We start from the raw sequence: 25149 nt of genomic DNA on the forward strand, positions 1-25149 counted from the left end.
CAGAGTACCTACCATCAAAGCATTCTTGGAAGGACTCAAACGAGTAATTCCTCCACGCCACCCACCAGCTCCAATGTGGAACCTCAACTTGGTCCTCACACGCCTGATTGGTCCACCCTTTGAACCTCTACACTCATGCGAGATTCAATTCCTCACCTGGAAAGTAGCTTTCCTAGTAGCAATCACTTCTTTGAGGAGAGTTAGTGAACTCCAGGCACTAACCGTTCAAGAGCCATTCATACAGGTTCACGCCAACAGGGTCGTACTACGTATCAACCCCAAATTCATGCCCAAGGTGATATCGCAGTTCCACATGAATCAAACTATTGAACTGCCTGTTTTCTTTCAAAACCCACAAACTGTCGCAGAAAGAGCACTCCATACACTGGATGTAAAGAGAGCCCTCATGTACTATATAGACAGGACTAAAGTCTTTAGGAAAACAAAACAACTTTTTGTTGCCTTTGCCCCACACCACAAAGGTAACGCCATCTCCAAAGCAGGTATAGCCAGATGGATCGTTAAATGTATTCAAATTTGCTATCAAAAAGCTAAACGCACATTAACGATTCCCCCACGAGCCCACTCAACACGTAAGTTAGGGGCCTCCATGGCTTTCCTAGGAAACATTCCTTTGCATGATATATGTAGAGCAGCCACCTGGTCCACTACACATACATTTACCAAACACTATTGTGTAGATGTGCAATCAAAACAGCAGGCAGCTGTAGGACAGGCTGTTCTCAAAACTCTTTTTCAGACCGCTGCAGCTGGCACTGGTAGCCGCCGCTAATAGAGGGTACTGCTATATATTCTATGCACAGATATGAATTCAGCAGCCCACATGCCTCGAACTGAATATGCTACTTACCAGTATGCATCTGTTCTTGGCATGTAGGGCTGCTGACATTCATATCGCCCACCCTCCTCCCCGGCGCCTGTAGCAGCTGCAGCTCTCAGAATTACTGTAAGCATGGTCATCACTTTCTGTATCTACTCCATCACTGCCACAATGGCGAAAAACAATCTGAGGATGGAGAGGATGCCCATGCGCACTGTGGTCCAGGGGAGGAGTCACCTATCTCAGGATACTTCGAAGACTCTTCCAGGACAACAACGTGCAAACATCCGGACCCAACACTAGGCGGCGATCTATGCACAGATATGAATGTCAGCAGCCCTACATGCCAAGAACAGATGCATACTGGTAAGTAGCATATTCATTATCAGTCATAATATTCAGTAAGGAGTAGGTTAGTGACCCCCAACTGAGCCTAGGAACTTGAATATGGCACTCTTACTTTATAAATCCATTAATAGTCCTGTAAGCCAGGCAGAGTCCTGGCAGAATGTGTGTGAGAAGTAATGAGATGGGAGAGAGTTGTGAAATGAGTGAGGGTGTGATGCACAGACTTTTTTATTCTTAAACGGTATATCCTAAGTCCAATTGACACACCGATAATGGGATGACTCTACATACCCTGCATTACTTCTCCTGTAAATTGAATATATGCTTTCTAACAATCACTGCACAAAACATGTTTAGTAAACACAGAAAAAACTGTTTTTATCTATGTTGGAGGTTAGACAGCTAAATACGCACTGATTTCAAAATGTTTGGAAAACACCCCTGAAACCCACAAAAAAAATAAACATTGAAATAGGACAGTCTCGTAATGTTCGAGGCATGTGGGCTGCTGAATTCATATCTGTGCATAGATCGCCGCCTAGTGTTGGGTCCGGATGTTTGCACGTTGTTGTCCTGGAAGAGTCTTCGAAGTATCACGAGATAGGTGACTCCTCCCCTGGACCACAGTGCGCATGGGCATCCTCTCCATCCTTAGATAGTTTTTTTCCGCCATTGGGTTCGGATGTGCTTATCTTAGCTCAAGTTAGGAAAATTCAGTTTAAGGATAAAAGGCCTTTCGTTTTCGTCGGTACTGTTCCCGTTCGGTATCGACTGCTTTCTTGATTAGTTTAGAAACTTCTTCCAGCCTTTCGGATCCGTTTGATCCGAACATCAAACTTACTTCGACGATGGAATCAAGGACCCCATTCAAACGGTGTCCTTTATGCCACGCCAAATACCCACACATCGACGTCCACCCGGTATGCAACAAATGTCTCTCACCGGATCACGATGAATCGAAATGTATGGCCTGTGCCCAATTCCGATCGAAGAAGACTCTCCAGAATCGACGGGCAGCGAGATTAGAAGCGCAGCAATCGGCGCCTGCCCCGGCCAACATCTTCAGCACCGAGGACGAGGACGTAGAGAGCGTGGAAGAAGTAAACTCCAGCCCCGCTTCCGAACACGATTCCCGATCGGAAGACGACGAAGTGCTTTTTCACAGGGAAGAAGTCGTCGACGAGGTAGGAGACTACGACGAGGCCTTTGGGGCCGAAGAAGATAGCTCTAGCGAAGAGCCAGACCCACCCGTCGATACGGAGGCCGTCAAAATGCGTCATTCTACGGCTCAGGTCGAGGGATCGCCTCCGGGCCTTACCCGAGATCAATCCCAAAGTTCTTCGGCCCCGCCTTCGGGCCCGGCCTCGAACATCCCGCACGAGCCATTATTGCCAAAGACGACTGGATTCCCTTCAACGAAACCGAAACCAATCGTCGCACCAGTTCCACCGAAACCAAAAGTGAAACTGGCCGTGATCGGCTCGAAGACCTCCACTCCTTCGACGCCAGCAAAGGCCGTCGGCTCCGAACGCACTAAGAGGGATTTCGGCGCCGAACTCACTGCAGCGGATATCGGTACCGACCCGAAAAAGAAGGCCCTCGGTCCCACAAAAGCGCCTCGGCCCCTGGCACCGAAGCAGTCGGCCCCGACCACCAAAGTCAAAATGGCCGCTCCATCCGAGTCCACGTCGAAGACGGCGGCACACGCCAAGTCGTCGACTCCAACGACCGTTGATACCTGTCTTCGGATCGATGACCCCGTGGCTCCAAAGCAGTCGACGCCTACCTCCACGGTACCGACCGGCACCAAAGAACCTTCGGCGTTCTCAGTGCGACAAGTCGCGGCGTCGTTGCAACGCATCAGGGAACGGGCAGCCCTCCGATCCACGTCGGGCCCCGACACAAACAAGGCTCCAAAAGCACCCTCTGCGCCAACCAACATCACCTTGGGTTTGCCGCCATCCACGGCGCCGAAGATGTTCGAGATCTGAACACGTGTCCGCCAGACACAGTCCCCGTCTACTGGACACACACATTCTGAGCCTTCACAGCCACAATTCATCGACGCCGACACTGGTAGACTGATGCTCCGCAAGCAGAAGATCACGCCAGAGAAAAGCTTGGACTCCTACCGAATACCTTTGAAGCACAAATTGCCAGCAGAGTCTGAACCAGTTCTGTATGAACGCTTGCAAACCTCCTATCAGGATCCCCAGTCCTTTTCTCCTACGCCTTCCGAAACGGACGCAGTGGAGGACTACATGGGCGATGATACCACCTACCCTGGGGATGTCGATCCTGATGAGCAGCAGGACCCAGATCAGGCATGGGATGACCCTACAGACCAGGGTACCGCACCAGATGCCCAGGACACGCAGCTTTACAGCGCGAAAACATCTCCCACAGAGGACACTGCTGCCTTCAATGCCCTCATAGAACGTGCTGCCGCCAATCATGGAGTACAACTCCACTCTGACGCTGTTGAGGAAGACTTCTTAGTGGACACTTTCGCCTCCTCCGAGAGAACTGTCAAAACTCTGCCCATGTTGAAAGGAGTTCTCAAACCTGCAAATGACATTTTCAAAGAAACAACCAGGGCACGGGTGCTCAACCCCAGGATTGAAAAAAAGTACAAGCCTGCGCCCGGAGATCCTATGTACATTAGAGGTCAGTTACCTCTGGACTCCATGGTAGTTGCCAACGCTCGCAAACGAGCCCATTCGCAAACAGGTGATGCTCCTCCCCCAGACAAGGAGTCCAAGGTGCTGGAGACCTCAGGCAAAAGAATTGCAGCTCAAGCAGCAAACATCTGGCGCATTGCCAATACACAAGCCCTCCTGGCCCGCTATGATCGTTCACACTACGACACTCTAGAATCGCTACTCCAGCATCTGCCAGAGGAATACAAAGAGGCAGCGGAGCTCCTCATCAGAGAGGGACAACTCCTTACCAACGCATCCATTAAGTGCGCACTAGATGCTGCCGACACAGCAGCAAGGGCAATTAACACCAGCGTCATGTTACGACGACACGCTTGGTTGAGAATCTCAGGATTCAAACCAGAGATTCAAAACAACATCCTGAATCAGCCAGTCAACCCCGACTACTTATTCGGCCCCGAGGTTGACACTACCTTAGAAAAAATAAAAAAAGACACTGACACTGCGAAGTCAATGGGGGATCTGCAGACGCAGCAATTTCGTAGTGGCTCCTTTCGTCGCCCCGGGAATAGAGGAGCAGCTAGAAGCCAGGGGTCACAGCAGCAATACACTAAAGGGAGCACACAGAGTACCTACGATAAAACCAACAGAGGTGGATATCGTGGCTCCAGCACCAAGGGCAGGGGACGTGGTTACGGCAACACCAGGTCCTCCCCAAAAAACAAACAGTGACGCCCTCTCCCCCCGACCACATAACACCTGTCGGGGGGAGACTCCAGCGGTTCCTGTCCACGTGGAAAACCATCACCACAGACAGGTGGGTCAGGGACATTATCCAACACGGTTACTGTCTCGAATTAACCTCCACTCCTCCCAACATACCCCCAAAGCACCGTCCTATGTCCGTAGAGCACTTAGCATTATTGCAGCAGGAAGTGCTAAGTATGTTGCAAAAAGGCGCAATAGAGGTCGTGCCCGTCAACCAGCAGGGGACAGGAGTGTACTCTCTGTACTTCTTAATCCCAAAAAAGGACGGGTCACTCAGACCTATGCTAGACCTGAGACCCCTCAACCACTACATTCTCTCAGAGCATTTCCATATGCTCACCCTACAGCAGGTTCTCCCGCTGCTCAGCCAGGGAGACTTCCTAGCCACACTAGACCTCAAAGATGCGTACTTCCACATACCCATATACCCATCACACAGGAAATATCTCAGGTTCACTATTCAGGGACAGCACTATCAATTCAAAGTCCTCCCCTTCGGTGTGACAACAGCACCCAGAGTTTTCACCAAGTGCCTAGCTACAGTGGCTGCACATCTACGGAGACAACACATTCACGTCTACCCTTACCTGGACGACTGGCTTGTTCAAGCAAAGTCAGCCCAGCAATGCGCCAGCCACATGTCCCTCACCATTCACCACCTTCACAGTCTGGGATTCTCACTAAATTGCCCAAAATCACATCTCCAACCCGCACACGTACGACAGTACCTGGGCGCGACCATAAACACTCTGGCAGCCACAGCTCAGCCAAATTTAGTGAGGATCAACAGCATGCAACTGCTGATTTCAAAGTTCAAACCTCAACACTCCCTTCCTGCGCGAGTGTTCATGCAGTTGATAGGCATGATGGCCTCCTGCATTTTCATAGTCCCGCACGCGAGACTACATATGCGCCCGCTTCAGGAGTGCTTGGCACGTCAATGGAATCAGGCTCACGGGCACTTCAAAGACCTAGTGTTGGTGAGCGGTCGGGCGTACAACTCTCTGCATTGGTGGAATCCACAAAACCTTTGCAAGGGCCGACCGTTCCAAGAGCCTGTTCCCCAAATAATACTGACGGCGGACGCCTCTCTCCAGGGATGGGAGCTCATGTACTCAATTACACAGTGCAGGGACTATGGACGACACAACAAAAGAAGATGCACATCAACATTCTAGAACTGATGGCAATCTTCCTAGCCATGAAGGCATTCAAAGTACACTTGTGCAACAAAGTCGTGTTGATCCGGACGGACAACATGACTGCCATGTACTACATACAGAAGCAGGGAGGAACACACTCTCCACAGTTGTCTCATCTGGCTCAGAGCATGTGGATGTGTTCGCCATTCAGAGGAACATATTCCTCATGGCGGAACACTTCCCCGGCAAGGACAACCAGATGGCGGATCTGCTCAGCAAACACAGCCACCAGATGCACGAGTGGGAACTACACCCGTCCGTTCTCCAACCGTACTTCCAACAGTGGGGTCATCCAGAGATAGACCTCGCCACAAACACAAACGCAAAATGCCAAAGCTTTGCCGCCAGGTTCCCACATCCACAGTCGCAGGGCAATGCGATATGGATGAACTGGTCCGGCAGATTTGCGTACGCTTTTCCCCCAGCGCCGTTAATACCGCTGGTGGCACGCAAACTGCGACAGCACTCACTGACACTCATCCTAGTTGCTCCCACATGGGAGCGCCAACCATGGTACACCACCTTTCTAGAACTTTCCGTGGTGCCGCATCAAAGGCTGCGGATCAAACCCGCACTTTTAACGCAGAACCATGGCGAAATTCAGCACCCAGACCCGCAACAGCTGAACCTGGCAATCTGGCTCCTGAAGTCCTAGAGTTTGGCTACCTAAACCTGCCACCTGACTGTATGGAGATCATCAAGGAGGCCAGGAGACCCACTACCAGAGCTTGCTATGCGGCTAAATGGAAGAGGTTTGTCATTTACTGCAACAACAATGACATTAACCCGCTAGACGCATCCATTCAAAACATAATCTGTTACCTCTTACACCTATACCGATGCAATCTGGCATACACCTCAATACGTATCCATTTAACCGCAATAGCAGCCTATCTCCAAAACAGGCAGCACCTCTCTTTATTCAGAGTGCCTGCCATCAAAGCCTTCTTGGAGGGACTTAAACGAGTAATTCCCCCAAGACACCCACCAGCACCGGTGTGGAACCTCAACTTGGTCCTCACCTGACTGATGGGTCCACCCTTCGAACCTCTCCACTCATGTGAGATTCAATTCCTCACCTGGAAAGTAGCTTTCCTAGTAGCGATCACTTCGTTAAGAAGAGTTAGTGAACTCCAGGCACTAACCATTCAAGAGCCATTCATACAGGTTCACGCAAACAGGGTCGTACTACGTACCAACCCCAAATTCATGCCTAAAGTAATATCGCAGTTCCACCTGAATCAAACTATTGAACTGCCTGTTTTCTTTCAAAATCCACAAAATGTCGCTGAGAGAATGCTCCATACACTAGATGTAAAGAGGGCCCTCATGTACTATATAGACAGAACTAAAAACTTTAGGAAGACAAAACAACTTTTCGTTGCCTTTTCTCCACAACACAAGGGCAACGCCATTTCCAAAGCAGGTATAGCCAGATGGATCATTAAATGTATTCAAATTTGCTATCAAAAAGCTAAACGCACATTAACGGTTCCCCCCACAAGCCCACTCAACACGAAAGTTAGGGGCGTCCATGGCTTTCCTGGGAAACATTCCTTTACAGGAAATATGTAGAGCAGCCACATGGTCCACTATACATACATTTACCAAACACTACTGTGTAGATGTACACTCAAAACAGCAGGCAGCTGTAGGACAGGCTGTTCTCAAAACTCTTTTTCAGACTGCTGCAGCTGGCACTGGTAGCCGCCGCTAATGGGAGGTACTGCTATGTATTCTGTGCACAGATATGAATTCAGCAGCCCACATGCCTCGAACTGAATATGCTACTTACCAGTATGCATCTGTTCTTGGCATGTAGGGCTGCTGACATTCATATCGCCCACCCTCCACCCCGGCGCATGTAGCAGCTGCAGCTCTCAGAATTACTGTATAGCATGGTCATCACTTACGGTATCTACTCCATCACTGCCACAATGGCGAAAAACAATCTAAGGATGGAGAGGATGCCCATGCGCACTGTGGTCCAGGGGAGGAGTCACCTATCTCGTGATACTTCGAAGACTCTTCCAGGACAACAACGTGCAAACATCCGGACCCAACACTAGGCGGCGATCTATGCACAGATATGAATGTCAGCAGCCCTACATGCCAAGAACAGATGCATACTGGTAAGTAGCATATTCAGAACCTTTAGTGCTCTGGATTTTGGGATTTATAGTGTTTATCCACAGTTTGTTGCAGCAAATCCTGCATGCACACCCTCATGACTTGATGTGCATTGCCATTTATGTTAATCTGCAAAAAAATTGATTTTGCCATTACTTGTCCTTAACTATTTTCTATTTCTATTTTAGTTGAAGAAATCGTCCCAAATGTGATTGAGCCTTCCTTCGGTCTCGGTAGAATTATGTACACAGTGTTTGAGCATACATTCCATGTCCGAGAGGGTGATGAGCAGAGGACGGTAAGTATTCAGGCTATTGATCCATCTTTAAGCCATGAAATGTGGTTGATTTTTATATAGTAAAATATTCTTGTGCTTACACGTATTTGTTGCAGTATATAGAAACACATTATGATATAACCTGGTAATGGGGCAGTGCTTTTGCTAAGGCATTATTCACCTGGATTTCCCTCTTTGCTGAAGTTGTGTGTACCTTCACAGCAGCCACTAATTTTGAACATGGCAATTCAAAAAATATTACCAGACTCCAGAGTTTTAAATTATCCCCATTAGCTAAACATCTTACTTTCGATTGCAAGGGGGTTAACCACAAATTCTTACCGAGGTTGAAGTGATTTCATCCTGAAATAGTGAACAAAGTTGTTTGCGGTTTATTGTGTTACATATTTGTTTCCATGGTTTTCGCTTATATTTCTATTGTCTCTGTGATGGTCTTCATCATTAGAAGTTGGACAGTGGCCATCTCATGGATGGAGTTGATAGGCCATTTCGGATGCCCCACTGACATGGGTATTCTCCGAATATCCCAAAACAAATCACAATTGAAACAAAATCACATGAACACGATTATTTAATAATCTAGTAGAACAAGACACTCGGTAGCGATTTAAATCGTGCCCTCCCTTCTCTTACACATGTTTTTCTTCGTTTCCAGTACTTCAGCTTCCCTGCGATTGTGGCTCCGTACAAGTGCTCCGTCCTACCTCTAAGCCAGAATCAGGAATTCGTGCCTTTTGTCAAAGAACTCTGTAAGTTTATTTAGTCAAGCATACAAATATTTGGTGAGATTTTTCAGCACAGCCACCAGGTGGCAGTCTCTACTCGTTCAAGTATTTGTGGAATGATGCAGTTACCCTTGTTGCCTGCATTTAGCGTGTTCTCCTAATGAAGTTCCTTTGTTAGGACTCTGTAATGGAAGTGACTTTAATTGATGACTGTGAACTCCTAGACCAGGGAAACGTCTTCGTGCTCAGTAGAGTTTTTACTGTTTGTTAATGACTTAGTTCGTCGTTAACTACGTTGTTAACTGTTTTTAATTAAACTTTGTATTAAAAGTTTCAACATTCAAGAGAAATGCAAAATAACATCAATTATGTTCCATCATCCTTACGATCAACACTTACACAAGTCTTAACCCGTAAATCCTAACCCCTCAGCTAGCATAATTGGTAACATATATCTTCACAAACTTCAGTTTAACACTAGGAGCAGGTGAAAAATTGTGCATCTGCAGTTAGCCATAATCCGAACATACCGGCTACATGTGGCAGCTGAAGTGACTCCTATTTTTCCCGCCTATGCGTGCTGTGCCTCCCTTTACTGCCGATGCTGAATATTCCCATGATCACAGGCAGGTGCTGGGTAAGGTTTCTGGGACAATACCGAGGACAGACCAGCAAGAATGCAGGAAGGTTGAAGGTCAGTGTTGTTGGCACTTCGGCCCTCCCACTCCATTGGAAGGTGCCTAAGTGGGGTATATGGGGTTGTTGGACTTGACCCTTTCTGCAGGATCATCTCCAAAAGTTTTGCCTTCAACTTCCTGTTTTCTGAACCAGTTTTTGTTGACTTTTAGGACTCTAGCACTAGTTAGCAGTGGCAAAGTGTGCAAAGTGCTTGTGCTCTCTCCCCTAAAAATGGTTAACTAGACTAACACCTATTTGGCATATTTAGTTTACTTTTAAGTCTCTTGTAGAGTGGTATGCCATATACACAGGTCCTGTAAATTAAATGCTATTTGTGCGCTTGCAGCACTTATTGTGCCACCAGATTAAGTAGCCCCTTTAAACATGTACCAGGCTTGCTATTGCAGCCTGAGTGCAGTTTTAAACTACCAATTTGACTTGGCAATATAACCCCCTTGCAAAGTCCCTAAACTATGTTTTTATTGCATATGTCACCCCTAAGGTAGACCCTCGAGTCTATAGGGCAGGGTGCATTGTAATTAAAAGGTTGGACGTGTACTTTTAAGTTTTACGTGCCCTGGTAGTGGGAAAACTCCTAAATTCATTTTTCATTACTGTGAGGCCTTCCTCTCCCATAGGAGAACATTGGGTTGCTTTATTACATTTAATAAGTGCCAACATTTGTTTGGGATCAGGTAGAATGTTCGTGTTTGGCGTCTGACTAATAGTAATGAAAAACCTCTTTAATGGGAAATTCTGCTATTTAGTTACAGTATGGAAAATGCCACCTTTGGAAAGTCTGCATTTTCCTGCCCTATTTGGTGCCTGCAGCTTGCTTCTGGGTCAAATGACTGTGTGTAACCGACAGTTGGACTTTTTTTATTCCACCCAGACAGCCACACAGTAGAGGGATTAGGTGTTTCTGGATGGGCCATCAACTGGCAGGGTAGTGGGCCAGAGCTGGACACAGCCCCTTTCGCAACTGAATAGACTGTGCCCTGCCTTCACACAAAGGACTTGTCACACTGCATTGTTTTGTTTGGAACTAGGGCAGGGGAGGTGTGAAACTTCAAAGGGAATTCTCTAGAATTTCACCTACTTCAAAGTGGGCACTAGGTATTAATATTGGACCCTCAGACCCAACTCTTCAGTACAAATCTGGACCACCGTAGGACTGCTTGCTGCTCTGAAAGAACGACTGTGACTTTACTGTCCTGTTGCCCTGCTGCCTAAGTGAGAAGGACTAGACCTGCTTCTTGAACCCAAAACCACAAGAGTGACTCCAATGGCCAGTTGGCTGGCCTCCTGATCAGAAGCCTCTGGGACGGAACAGGCTCCAACCATCTTGAACCCAGCACCTGGACTCATTCTGCTTTGAGTCTTGTCCTCCAAGTAGTGCCACCAAAGTCCTGGACCCTTGGAAGTGGACCTGGAGGTGCTTTGCCAGCCCAGCTATTTTCCCTCTCCTAAACCCAATTTGAATTGTTATAAGGTGAAATAGAGAAGCTTAGTGGCAAGTAAAAAGAAAAAAAGGAAATATTTTCAGAGATTTTGTGGTTCTCCTTCACCCATAAGTTTTCTTGTAGATGTATTCAAAGCTGAATATTTAAGTTTGTGTGCGTTTTGTTGTGTGCTGTTTTCTGCTGACTGTGATTACTCTTCTGTCCAGTTTTTATTTTAAAATTCATTGTTTTGATCTGTTCTATCTTAGCATGCATTTTCCTTCTCCTTTTCCAGATATCACACAGCAGCACCTGCTTTTGGGTTTGAAACTACTGGTTAAAAAAAGTATTTTCTTTTACCCAAAAGAACTGTGGTAAAAGCAACACGTTTTGAAGCCTGTTTGTGATACTTGCGGGTTTACATTGAAGAAAAAGTAATGGATGCATCTTGCTATGATATTCCGATTTTCATAGCTTTGATTTTATTAAAAAAATATATATTATGATTTTTGTAGTGAGTGTCCTGAAATATCTAATATGTCTTTACACAAGCAGTAATTAGTCATTAGTCTGTGCGTGCTCTATGAATGTAGGGTAGCTATTGTAGTAAAGGCTCTTTTGTATTTGAATGTGAACACCTTTTTTTGTAAACATCTACTTTGCATGTAGCCAACAGTTAGTGCTAATTATTGAGTGAATTAAATAACAAAACAATTCGCATAGTGCTCAGCCCCCCAGAACTTAACGGATAAGTTCTGATGCACTACAGCTCTGGATCACTGTTTTTAGGCTTCTGTTCTTATAAAATGTGCCCTCTGTATTGAACCTATGAACAGCCTCTTCAAATTTTCTGTGGGAATATTGACGGATTCAAGAGGTATCATATGAAAAGGGACACGTGAATGTCAACAGTGTTTTGGAGGGCATCTTTTTTTGGGTGCTGTGAAAGGCTATTGATAATGCTATAAACCTAAAAATTGTTAAATTGGAGTGCTTTCTTCTGTAATTTTAAAAGAATCCTTCACTTCGTCATGTGGAACCTCTTGGGCCATACCTTGCACAAAAGTATACGGCATCCAATGCCTACCTATCACAGCATTTAAGTTACTTTTTCCAGTTTTTCCCAAGATATAAATGTAGAGGTATGATATGGAGTAACTAGAATTGTACTAGGGGCTGCCAGATAAAAATCCACCAGCAGAAATCACACAACACTGCTGCCCTGGCTCGATGTAGACTGAGCAGTCCCTTGCAAAAATATTTTTTGTTCATAGGACATTGGCCAAAGCTCTGGTGCTCTTGCCATTGCTCATATTACACAGGACCAAATGGAGGGTGAAATATTTAGTCTTGGATCTTTTTTGTATTCCAAAAAAACAGCCTATTGAACCAAACCTAAATGCCATGTTTTAGCCCACTGCATGAAGACTCCTTCAAACCACTTCCATAGCACAAAGCATTGCAAGTGTCTGGATAGTAATTGTGTTGGCACTATACAGGGACCAATAACATAATATAACCTGATTTGTAGTTGTTTTCTAGACCTCTTACCCACAACCTGTGCAGAGTAGAGTATTGTATCTAGTGTGTCCTAGTGTGTGCCTCCTGTTCCTTAAACAAGCGTTTCCTTTTCTCTGTATGTGCTTTGTTCCATCACGCTGCTTTTAGACTAGCCTTCTGTTGCTTTAGGCTCACTTTTGGTATGTTTTAATTTGACAGCTGAAGCTTTAACCAAGCATGGAGTCTCCCACAAAGTTGATGATTCCTCTGGGTCCATTGGCAGACGCTATGCTAGAACTGATGAGATTGGCGTTGCATTCGGAATCACAATTGACTTTGACACAGTTAACAAGACACCTCACACTGCAACTCTGCGGGACCGTGACTCGATGCGACAAATCCGAGCTGAGGTATTATTTGACTTTGCTCTCTTCAAATCCTGTACAGACCTTTGGCTGTGTATTTTGTTTTACTTGTCTGATTTGATGCCTTAAATTACATCAGATTAATTTTGTATAAATATATCATTTAGTTAACTGGAAAACATAGCATGGAACCATCTCTCTCTGTGTACATTGGGCAATCTGCATTACATGGTTGGTAACACCATATATGGCTACTTTACGGCTCATATTCGATAGTGAAATTTGATAGGAGAGCCTTCTTAGGATTTGTTGAGGGCAGGCTTTCCTGAACAAGATGTATTTTGCCACTTTCATGGTATAAATATGGTTTGCCACAGTTCATCAGTGTAATGCTGTGCATTGCACAAATTAGGAACTTTTGAAGAATAACTTAAAAAAGCAGAAACCTGTTTATAGATGGCAGCCTCATCACCAAATGCATGGCCTTATTTGTTGTTTACCTGGCTGATTATATGTGAAAATCATGTTTCTAGAGCAGTACAGCAAGAACCATTGGTTTGAATATAAATATTGTCTTAGCTGTTGTATTTTACATTTACTGTAGGCAATTCATAGATTCTCAGGCAAATGTAGATCTAGCAGGTTGTAGCATTCCAGTCTTTACAACAATAATAGATGAAGTTGGCTGAAATACAAGTTCCAAGAAACATGTAAAGAAGCATTTTGAAATTTGTGTGTTCAATTACTGCATTGATCTGATGTGCCAGTTGGGGAGTCATCACAACTCAGACACTGAAAATCTTTGTCTTTGACTCATTGAAAAAAATTGTCAATCAAATAGATTTAATAGTGCTGAGGCTGGAATAAATTTCTTCATGGAGGGTGAGTAACATCTACAATTCCTTTTCTGGCAGATGCTCAGTTGTCCAATCGGCGTCACATTAGTATTGAAGAAAGTGACTTCAGTTATTTATGAATTAATTGGGGTAAAAGCAATGAGCTACCAGCCAACCTGGGAAGCAGTTCTATTTTAAGAAGTGAAAGTTTGCTTTGTCCTACTATTCATGGACTAAGTTAATCTAAAGAATTGTAGCACTAATGATGTACCTAGGTGGCTAGTCAAACTGGATGGATGGGTGAATGGTCCAGAAGACAGCTGACTGTCCTAGAATGTATACAGACCTCTGGACCACAGAGGCAGACCACCAGGACTCCTGACGTTTAGCGACTTTGAAATCCAGTAGAGCCATTCTAGTCTCATATTTTCACAACAACCCAAACTTGTCCTTTTAAGGCCAATTATGGAATTCCACATTTGCTTGTGCATGTTGAATAATTAATCTCACCATAATCTTGATATCCAATGAGAGCTTCAGTATGCTCTGTTATTCAACAAAAAGATGTCCATCATGAGAATCAATGGGACCAGTGTGTTAAAGCTTTTCTTTACTCGATTGACACTGGTCAATAAGAGATAATATCCGTAAAAGATCTTTAACATAACCCTGACCAGTAAACAGTAAAAATGATGTGGAATATTCCAAGCTCCTTTGGGTATCTGCTGCATGATGTGCTAAAAATGAGAACATTATGTCACAATTTTCTCCCTAATGGTGGATAACGTAGCTAGACTATTTTGCTGTGCAGCGTTAAAGTTGTTGTCATGTTTAGTTCAGCGTGCGCTGTGTATTGATCCATGTCTACAGCTCTAGTGTATTGTAGAGACATCTGTTCTTTGTATTAGCAAAAATTAGGAAGGTAAACTCGTGGAATAACTTCTCTCCCCTTTACATCTCATAGTCCAAGTTCTTCTAGACAGATACAGGAGGGTTTTGATCATTTAGGCGATGTAAAAAGAGAGCTGAAGTGGTGTTGATATGAAATCGAGGCTAGTGTAACTGGATTCTGTTTTGGAGAGGATTATTCAAGAGTAATTGGAAGTTGTTGTATTTATTTCTAAGCCTTCTGTGCCCCGCCAAACATTTGATTGCGTGTGATAAGAGAGAAGCACAGGGGAATAAAAGTGTCCTTTTTTTATACTCCTTGCCTTGATTAGGATTCTTTTCAAACTTATTACTTGCTCTTTTTTAATTCAATTAGTCGTTCATCCATGCGAGCAAGAAACGAAGGGGCCGATTTGGATTTCGGATGGACCTGAGTCCATCCGACATCGATTCTGTACTGAGACCGACTGACCTCCAACCCAGCAATTAGGATGTGACTGAACACTGTTCGGTCGCACTCCTATTGTTTACAATGGGAGCATGCATTCCGACCGGAATGCAGGCTCTCATTGTAAAGAGAAGAGGTGCAGTTCATCTCTGCACCTCATGGCAGGCACCACAAGGTGCCTGCCAAGGGTTGCAGGGACCAACAGGGGGGCACCATAAGTGCCCCCATTGGCCTCCAATCTGAGGCCGTGCATCCATGGGGCCCTGCTGTGGCCCCCAAAGTCTACTTCCGACAGCCTTTGTGTCGGAAAAGCTGGCACAGAAAGGCTGTCTCACTCCGACATTGCAATCCCTTGGGCGGAAAGAGCCACCTTTGGGATTACTGGAGTCTTTCCGAATGGCAGACAGGCTCTCCATCCAAATGAGTTGGTCGGAAATGAATCCGAAAAGCTGATTACAATGCCGTAGGAACGGCTCCGACCGATCGTCGGAGTCGTTTACTACGCCATCATAATTGGCACCTCAGTGTGAGAGAATCATTAATTGTACATTTCCAGTATTGATTTGGAGCTTAAACTTCGATTCTGTAACGAGAGGTTGTCAAGCAGTGAGAAGCTTTTAAACTTGTTCAGTTTTGCCACTGCAGTAGTCTACCGCAGGACCAAAATAGAGAGAAAATAGTTTCATACAGAAAAATAATTGATTAGAAGACAAATGGTTCTCTGAAAACTGTAAATGTGATCTTAAAGACGCATATTTCTGATGGATAACTATAACTGTAGATTTCTCATCTTTAGACTATTCTCTAGGTGCCAGACTGAATCTGGAAACTTTTCTAGCAGTGCTTCCTTCCGCTACTAGGTGTTGCTGTGCAGCTTCGCGTTGACTTTGGTCCACCCTGTAAGTGACTGAGCAGATGTTCATATAAGCGCCACTCATGTGTGCCTACGTCTCTTCATATATTTCCGTGTCTTTGAATGGGTATCCAGAGCTGCGCTCCCAGTTTTGTCTTTTTTTGGGGTGCCTCTCAAATACTGATTCCACTGTGCTAGAGACATGCACCTGCCAAAAACAACCATTTCAAACCATGCCGTGACAGCAGAAAGCAGATGTCCGCTATGGAGCTGTACCAGGTGTGCTTTTGGTGTTTGAGCTCAGGGCACGACTCCAAGTCATCTGATGAGTGTGTTTTGTAAGTCCTGCTCTCAATACGGGTTGAGGGTGCGGAACCACTCCTGCCCCAAAGACTCCTCTCATGAGAGGTTCTCCCCGCAATAGAAGTCATTCAGTAAATTGTAGTTAAAGTCTAAGAAGAAACATAAAGGAAAGCAATATTTAATCCAGGCCTCGAAAAATCTACATGCCCGCTTGCAATGGCGAGTCCGATTTTGATCAGATTGAGCTATTTTTAGAATCTACTACTCCACTCTGGGGGAGTAAACCTAAGCTGGAAAGGAACATGTGTTCTGTTCATTCAGAAAGCAAATGATCAATAAAGATTCCATTAACTCTTGTTTTTATCTCGACACATTTGCTGTCTGTTCAAGAAAAGAGGTCAAATGTCAGTTTCTTTTTACTAATTGCTGCTTGGAAAATGGAATATATTTTTCTTTCTCTTACTGCAGTTAGAGGTCTTTGTCAAGTGAGCTGTCTGAAGATGTCAGTTTGTTTTCTAACACATAACACTCAAATAGCCTGGAAGTGAATAGAACGAATATTTCAATATATTTCAGAAGTCATTTTATTAGTAATTAGTGTAATGCAAATAAAGAATTAAATAAGAGAAAAACAATTCAGAAAACTTTACTTGGTGATGTGCAAATGACACACATTTGCAGAAATTTGATTTCCAAACATTGTTTGCACACTGTATAATTTTACCAGTAAACGTGCATATCAGTAGGAAATTGTATGGCCACTTCAATGTAAAATCTGCTGATTGCAAATGAGTGTGCTAACATTTCATGCTTTAGTTAAGTATTTATTAAACGTGATAGTTTTTAAACATGATTTAAGAAACATTCCTTGCCCCTCCCTGATGACAATAAGGCTAAAGAACAAGAGGCAAGTCAGGGATCATGTGTATCCTATATGTGGCTAGATTTGTATTATATATGGAGCAAACGTTTAGTCCATTAAATCAAACAAAATAGTTTTTTGTACAGCAGACATGCTGAAACTGCATATTGGAAGTTGCTCTCATATGTGATAATGAAGAAAATGGCTTCTCAATGAATTGAAATATTTGCCCATGATCTTATATTTTGAAACCAGTTTATGGGTCAAGAGCATTCCATTTAGATTGAGTAGATTATTTAAGTCACTAGACCTGCAGGTGTAGTAACTTTTTATTTTTTTATGATTTGTCAAGGCCTGAACTTAACCTTATCCTGCCAGTTTCTACCTAAAAAGAAGTTGCGAGGATGTCAAGGTTCCACTTCTTGCTTCCAATCTCCTAATGAAAAGAAGATTCTGCTGAGGTCCTGATGTGCTCCGAGTTACCCAGGCCATTAGCAACACTATAGCAGGTTGAGGCCTTTAAGGAGGCCATGCTGTGGATATTAGGCCATGCTGTGCAAAGTTTGCACTCTTCGGTCTTCCCATGGTGACCCCATGGGCCCCAGTGATCCACAGGAGCCTGCAGTTGCGTTACTGCCAGCAGAACCATCAATTGTAATGAGTGAGCCCCTAGAACCCACCTGTGGTTCTGCACTAATTCCAGTGCAGACTTCCATTCCTTTTCCAAGACCTGGGTCGATCACTTTGCCTGAGGTGAATCTGATGCCAGGTTCGCTGTCTGACCCTCAGCCAATTTCATCTCGACCCTGACCGAGGTCGTGCTCACAACCCGCTGAGACACAGTGCATCTCCATACTGCTTGGGTATGATCCTCTGCCTTATCACGGAGGCATAGTCAGAGGCTCAATTGTCTATTTGTTTTCCATTCTGCCAAAACCTTGCCACCATCTGGCGATGACTTTGGTGGATGATGGGATTTACCTCCTCACTATAACACGTTTCTGCATGAACATACAAGAGGCCAGAGGGCTTAATACTTCAGATGATACTGGTTTGATTTCAAATATTGGGCCACCAACTCAAGAGAGTGCTCCCTTTGCTGTGATGATTAGACATGACTGCTGAGGTCCTGGAGCTACAGCTGCCTTCTGTTGAAGTTAAGATAAGTGTCCTTACCAAAGGTTTGCACCCTGGGCCTGCTTCATCTCAGCCTTTGCTACCATTCAGTGTAGCCCTCACTGATACCTTGATGGTCACCTTGTCAAACTCTTGTTCTTACCTACTCATGAATAGACAGATAGCCAGACTCCACAGTCCTGCACCTTGCAACCCTGACTTCCTCACACAGCTTCCTACTCCAGAGAGCCTGGTGGGCCAGGCTTCCGATAACAAGATGAACCCTCAAATCATTTCCTATGACCCCCTCACCGCAGACAGTCAGAGGATTGAAGCATTCAAAAAACAAATGTTCTCTTCTGCTAGCCTAGCCTTGAAGTCAGTAAATGCTGCTTGCTAAATGTCCCAGAAGAATTTAGGGCCTCTTTGGCTCAAACTATTCAAGATGGACAGGATGTGAACAAATGCATGATTTGTGCTACACTGGATACTACTGATGGTGACAAGCCACTGGCACCAGTGTGGTGCTCCGCTGCCATGCATGGATGCGATCTACAATTTTTGGGGTGATGTCCATTCTCAAGGAAGAGGTACAAGCTTTACTTTCCAAACTTACCATTGAGAGGGTTCCAGACTTGGAATTAGGAACGGACTGTTATTCTTGCTATTTCTTTGTGCGGAAGAAGAATGGAGGCCTTCGGCCCATCCCAGACCTTTAGCCTGTCAGTGCCTTCCTTCAGAGGGTCAGGAAAATAGTTTTCCTCTACTTTAATGGCTGTCTGTTGAAGGTGGACTTGACAGAGCCAGCCAGGGTCCACCTGCAAGCTGCGGCAAATCTGTGATCCTTGGCGTTCTCATTCATTGATCCAAAGTCACACTTTATTCCTTTGCAGAGGATTCTGTTTATGAAACAGTCTTCGGTACTGAACAGTTGAGGGCCTTCTTTCCATCTCTGTGAGTCGAGGACAATCAGACAATGAATTGGATGACCCACCCTTGGTCCTAGATATCAATGAGAGCTGCCCTGAAGCTTAATGGCCTGTTAGCCTTCCTCATCCTGCGTGTTGACTGCGCCAAGTGATATATGTAGCCTCTGCAGTGGAATCTGAAGCCTCAGTTGCCCAGCACCAAGGAAACCTATCTCATTCCAGGTTTTAGAGGAGACTTCACAGATCTGTAGTGGCTGCTCGATCACATTTGGACCAGCCACTGGCAGCGTTCTCTTCCTTCCCCAACAAGAGCAGCGGACAGTGGTGACTGATGCGTCACTGCTGTGTTGGGGAGGTCCTCTGGGTGAAGTGGAAATCAGAGGACTCTGGTCTCTTGCAAAGTCCTGGCTCCATATCAGCCTGTGGCAGTTGCAGGCCATTGGCTGATGCTGAAAGCCTTGCTACCATCCACCAAAGGGAGGCCAGTTTAGGTTCTCACAGACCCTACCACTGTCATGTGGTACTTCAGCAAGCAGGGCAGAGTGGGATCCTGGGTCCTGTGACTAGAGGCTATCCATCTCTGCTGTTGCCTGGAGCGTCTGGGGATCTTGCTGATCGCAAACCAACTTGCGGGATATTTGAACACCAGGATGGACCAGTTCAGACGGCAGTGCCTGGCGGATAACAAATTGCATCTGTATCCCAAGATGGCACAGGGAATCTTCCGATAGTGAAGGGAACCCTGGATAGATCTTTTCACCACTGTCAAACATACAGTATCAAAACTTTGTGCCTTGGAGCGCCCACAAAAACTCTCACTAGGAGATTAGTTCTGGCTAGAGTGGAAAATGGGGCTCTTGTACTCCCCTCGCTTCTGCCTCTCCTTAGTTCTGAAAAAGATGAGTAATGACCGGGCCCAAGTCATCCTAGTGTTTCCGAATTGTGCCAAGAGTGTGTACCTAGAACTTAGGCGCATGAGCAGCTGTTTTATGATCAGACTACCACTTCAGGAGGATCTTTGCTCACAGCAGCACGGCAGGTTTCTGCACACTCTACACCTGCATGCATGGAGATTGAATGGTGGCAGTTGACTATGTTCGATCTACCACCTGAGGTTGGGGTTGTCATCCTTCCTGCTAGGCATCCATCTACAAAGACTAGTACCTGCTGTGGAGTCCAGAAGACAGACACCTTATAAGCCAAACTGTTGGATGTTTTATTGTTTGTTTTGTCTTTGGCTAGTAAGGTCTTGCAATGGACACTAACAAAGGTTTTTTTTTTCGGCTCTTTTAGCTTTTTGTGTTTGGGGACCAACAGTCCTAGTTTAAATTACCGGTTGCTATGCAATTTATTAAAGGTTTGAAACACGTTTCCTCCCAAACTGTTTGTGATGATGCTGTGGGGTCTTAACTTAGTCTTGATGCTCTGACTGCTGCTGAGGACTCTGGCAGCCTTCTTGCTGAAAGTCGTGACTCCTCTCTATGTTGAGCAATCCATCACTCTTCCAGCGTTCTTTGTCCCACCCCTCCTCTTTAAAGGTGTGTGAGGCTCCATCAGTTGGACAGCAAAATAACTTTTAGTTCCTATATTAATTGTACCAAGAACAATGGGTGCACGATCATCTTTATGGAGGGTTCCCTGTGGCAAAGACTGGAACGTATTTGCAGAAAGTGACTTTTTCGAGGTAGCCAGAAAGCAGCCTCTGAAAGGTCCGGGAGCCCATTCTAACAGTGTTAAAGCTGCCACTACCACGTTGGCATACAAAGTGCTTGTCCTTGGCATCTCTTAGGCCATATCATGGACATCTGTGCATATGTTCACAAAGCACTATTGCCTTGACATCCAAATCTGAAAGTAAGGGTATTTTGTCCTGCAGGTAGTTTTGGTCTGAGCCGAACCCACAGACCCATCACCATTGGGAGGTACTGCTTTGGTATCTATTCTAAAGGTGTGGAATCTGCGGTTGGAAGCATACATCAGACAAGAAAGTTGCTAACCTTCAGTTATGCTCTTTCTGCTGGATATTGTATCAAATCACAGATTCCTCACTGACCTCCCATTTCTGTGGAGTGGTCACTTGTTACCACTTAATAACGTCCCAAATTATATATTTATACTCTGGTACTGACAATTGCTTTGTGCTCTGCTTCTGAGTGTGTGGAAAAGTCAAGCAAGAAACTGAAGTCGACGTGCAGCGGTGGTGCTTAACTATGGCGCTGCAGTTTAACCCAACACCAAGTTGAAACACTTTAAGCACTTGCGAACTACAAAATGTGTGAACAATCAGGTTATGGGCATACATTACCCATTGTATTTTAGCATAGAACCTACACCGGGTTCATGTTTTGGTATACTAAACCTTTTGAAGTGTGTTAGTGCACTAGACCCATAGGGGCAGATTTACAAGCCCCTTGCGCCACTATTGCGTCACTTTTAACATTGGAAAAGTGGCGCAAAAGTGGCGCAAGGGGCTTGTAAATCTGCCCCATAGTTCTTAGCTTGTGGTTTGCAGATCCCAGGGGCGGGGTGCTACTTCTACTTTGAGGGACTTTGAGGGAGTCATTAAGTAGAGTTTAGGAAATTTAATAATATTAGTAGATATATAAACTATATACATACAAAAGCAAAATGTAAAATTAAAAAATGTAAAACTCTGTAAATGACATGGAATTTGACATTGGAGGCTAAAAATTGAGTTTGTTTTATTAACTTGATTCATAGCAGCTGCAAAAATACAGCAAACAGTAGTATGAATGACTGGTAGCCTCACTTGAATCACTGACAAAGACAATGCATTAGGAGCAAAAACAACAGTTCTATCTTAGCGCCCTTATCACGATGCCTTTTAGAAATAAGACCAAATTATGAAAAGCTCAAACCTTAACATTATAATTAATATTTACATCCTTGTACATTTTTTGTGCATTCAATAAGATATTTAATAATATGCATATTTGTCTGATGTGTGTTTATTTCTGTAGATGTGTATTTTTTTTAGGTTCAAATCTTTGATTAGGCCAGACTCCCCGGCTTCCAGTAGTGATGAAGTGGGGGTCCACAGAAGTCAAAAGGTTGCGTAACCCCACTGCTCTAGATAGTTAATCCACATGTGGGAAGTTAGGCGTTTTTTTACAGTGCTGCCTTAGAGAATCTAGGTCTAGCATTTGTTATTGGAAGTATATGTGAGTCATTTTCAAGCAGTGGATGTTAGTTCCTTAGACTAGTAATCATGGAATTTCAATATTGCACAGCAGCCAACTATGCAAGGAGCTGTGCACATCTTCTTTGCCTCACAGACCTAATCAGAAAAGCATAAAGCAACACTAGACTTGTGTAAATGAAACTGTCACTGTAAAGATTGTTTTATATTTCTGAGAACCCAATGTCTGTCGTCCTATTGAAGTTCCTCATTAGTTTTCTATTAACGTAAAACATTTTCTCTTCTTTTGTTTAGATCTCTGAGCTTCCAGTGATTATCCGGGATCTTGCAAATGGTTGCCTTACTTGGGCAGATGTGGAAACAAAGTATCCAGTGTTTGAGGGACAGGAAACTAGCAAAAAGGACACAACAGAAGAATAAAATACAAACCCTTAAACCGAAAATACAATGTTCACTTTATACAGATCCTGTTACTGTTATGTAAAATATCGCCGGGTCAGCCATGACAGCCTGCTTACCCATGCACTACGGGACAATTTTACCTACCTTCCACTTGAATCAAGTTAATGAAACCTGCCTAACTTCAATAAAATAATTATAATCTTTTATAGCTCTTTCTTGTGTATCTTGCACTTTTTGTTGCATTTACACATATATTCTGTGTTGTACAATTTGGTGGCATTTTGGAGCTGATCAAGCACATACTCCTGAGGTAACTATTTGTCTGCTGTCTGGTTGTATTTTGTGTACATAAATTTAACAAGTAAAAATATACATATATAATTTTAATGTCCAAGACATGATTTGATACAGGCTTCATTTTTGCAGGGCTGACATTCACATCTACTGGACTTCACTTAACGGCTGTGGATAGAATGGTCCTCAGAACAAGCCCCTACGTTCCTACGTAAGATGGTATCACTGTTTCATATCCCTCAAGAAGCAATTTAGCTGTCTGTGTTCTTTCCACAGCCTGATTCGTTACAGGAAGAATATTAAGCACCTTAGATGTAAAATTAGCTCTAATGTATTATATTGATAGGACTAAAAAAAACAACTTTTCGAAAGACCAATTCACCTTATTTGGCCTTTGGTAAAACTTAAAATTTTCAGTCTATTTCTAAAGCAGGTATTGCAAGCTGTATTGGTAAATGCATCTAAACTTGCTAAGCAAAGGCAAAACCTGTACTTCCCATACTTCGTAGAGCAAACTCCACACATAAGAAAGAAGCAACCATGGCTTTCCTGGGTAATATCCCATTAGCAGATATTTGCAAAGTTGATATTTAGTCAACACCACACACTTCCATAAATCCTTACTTTGCGGATGTATTAGCTCATCGACAAGCTCCAGTGGGCCAGACCTTATTAAGAGATTTGCTTAAACATCTTCACTATCTACTTGCCACTGCACATAGGAAGCGATTTACAGCTGAAGCAAAGCATGTGTATTTATCCTCATGTTCTACAAAAGGGAAATGTTACCCTGTAAGCACATGCCCGTAGCCTGTATTGCTGTAGATTCACATAGCACGTTTTGTAGCACGGTACAATCTATTAAACTACTTTCACTCTCTGTGTGAAAAACAGACTAAGAGTAAAGCTGGTGCTCATGTGTATTGCAGAATCAAAGTCACACAGTACCTATGGCTCAATTTCTTTCAAGAAAAACAACTTGCAATGTCTGAACCCAACACTGATAGCAAGAGTATTTAAAGGATATGAATCTACAGTACTACCGGCTACAAACTGATGCTTACAGGAGAAGTAACATTTTGCCTTCTGACCGATGATGCACATGGGACGATATAGGAACAATTCTGCTTTAACGTAGGAATGACCTCTGCTCTGAATGCAGGTCCAGGCTCAATGAACACTCTCCACTTATACAGCATGAGAAAGACCGACTTTTTGATTCTTTTTTTGCTCATGCAGCAATAGTTCACACATTTAGAAGATTTTGCTAAGTTAGTTGAAACAAGCAGTCCGTGGTCACCAAGGCCACTGAGTTCTAAATATGCTCTCATCACTCAAAGAAAGAAGAGTAGTCATTGATTACGTGGTTCTACCTGGAATGCACCGTAATGAATGAAGAAATAGTTTATAGAGCTACACCATGACGGATTCAATCAATATGAAATCAGAATAGCAAGACTGATGTACAAACATCTAATCTTCAGGAAAAACAGGAAAAAGAAAATGGCAAGAATTCTACAAGGCCACAACTGAGAAGAACACTAAGAACATTTGAAGGATGTCAGTTTCAGCACACACACTGCTGAAATAAATATATAAAACCAAAATCCAAAGTGAAAGGTGACTGGCACACTGCAGTGTTCTGGAAGGAAGATGCACAGGAGAAGGGGGCATAATACCTCAAGAAACAATGCAGTTGTTGACAATTGTTTTTTTAGAGCAATACGTACAGATTGCTGTGAAAAATCCTGAGAGGGAAATAGTTCAGATTGCAAATTTAAACATCTGTTGTGGACCCTAATGCTCAAAATATATTCCCCTGGTGAAGATTATCTTCACAACTTCCAGGAACACTAGTGTAATTATACCCTTATGTAAAATATAGGAGACCTGAACGACCCACAATCTTACCAATCGCCTAGATGTAGAAGAAAGTTTTTACAAGAATCACACTGGATGTAGTCGACTCCTAAGCGGTTCGGAAAAGCGTCTCCCAAGCACTTGACAATTCCTAATTAACAGCTAGCCTACCAAGAAGATTACACTTTACACAGCATACTTGGACTTCTCCCTAGCTTTCGACCTGGTCCAAAGAGAATAA

At 44.1% G+C, this 25149-nt stretch overlaps 1 protein-coding gene across 2 annotated transcripts in view; it reads left to right on the plus strand.

The window, feature by feature from the left end:
- The window catches only part of GARS1 (glycyl-tRNA synthetase 1), a 102035-nt gene extending 79077 nt beyond the window's left edge, over window positions 1-22958 (plus strand). For both annotated transcript variants that reach the window (XM_085628877.1, XM_085628876.1), the window contains exons 14-17: window positions 8138-8247; window positions 8903-8996; window positions 12812-13002; window positions 22647-22958. In XM_085628877.1, coding sequence (XP_085485003.1) covers window positions 8138-8247; window positions 8903-8996; window positions 12812-13002; window positions 22647-22772 — 521 coding nt within the window. In that variant the 3' untranslated portion in view covers window positions 22773-22958. The remainder of the gene's footprint in view (window positions 1-8137; window positions 8248-8902; window positions 8997-12811; window positions 13003-22646) is intronic.
- The last annotated feature ends 2191 nt before the right edge of the window (window positions 22959-25149 follow it).

The sequence above is a fragment of the Triturus cristatus genome, chromosome 10, assembly GCF_964204655.1.
Source record: "Triturus cristatus chromosome 10, aTriCri1.1, whole genome shotgun sequence".
Lineage (NCBI taxonomy): Eukaryota > Metazoa > Chordata > Amphibia > Caudata > Salamandridae > Triturus > Triturus cristatus.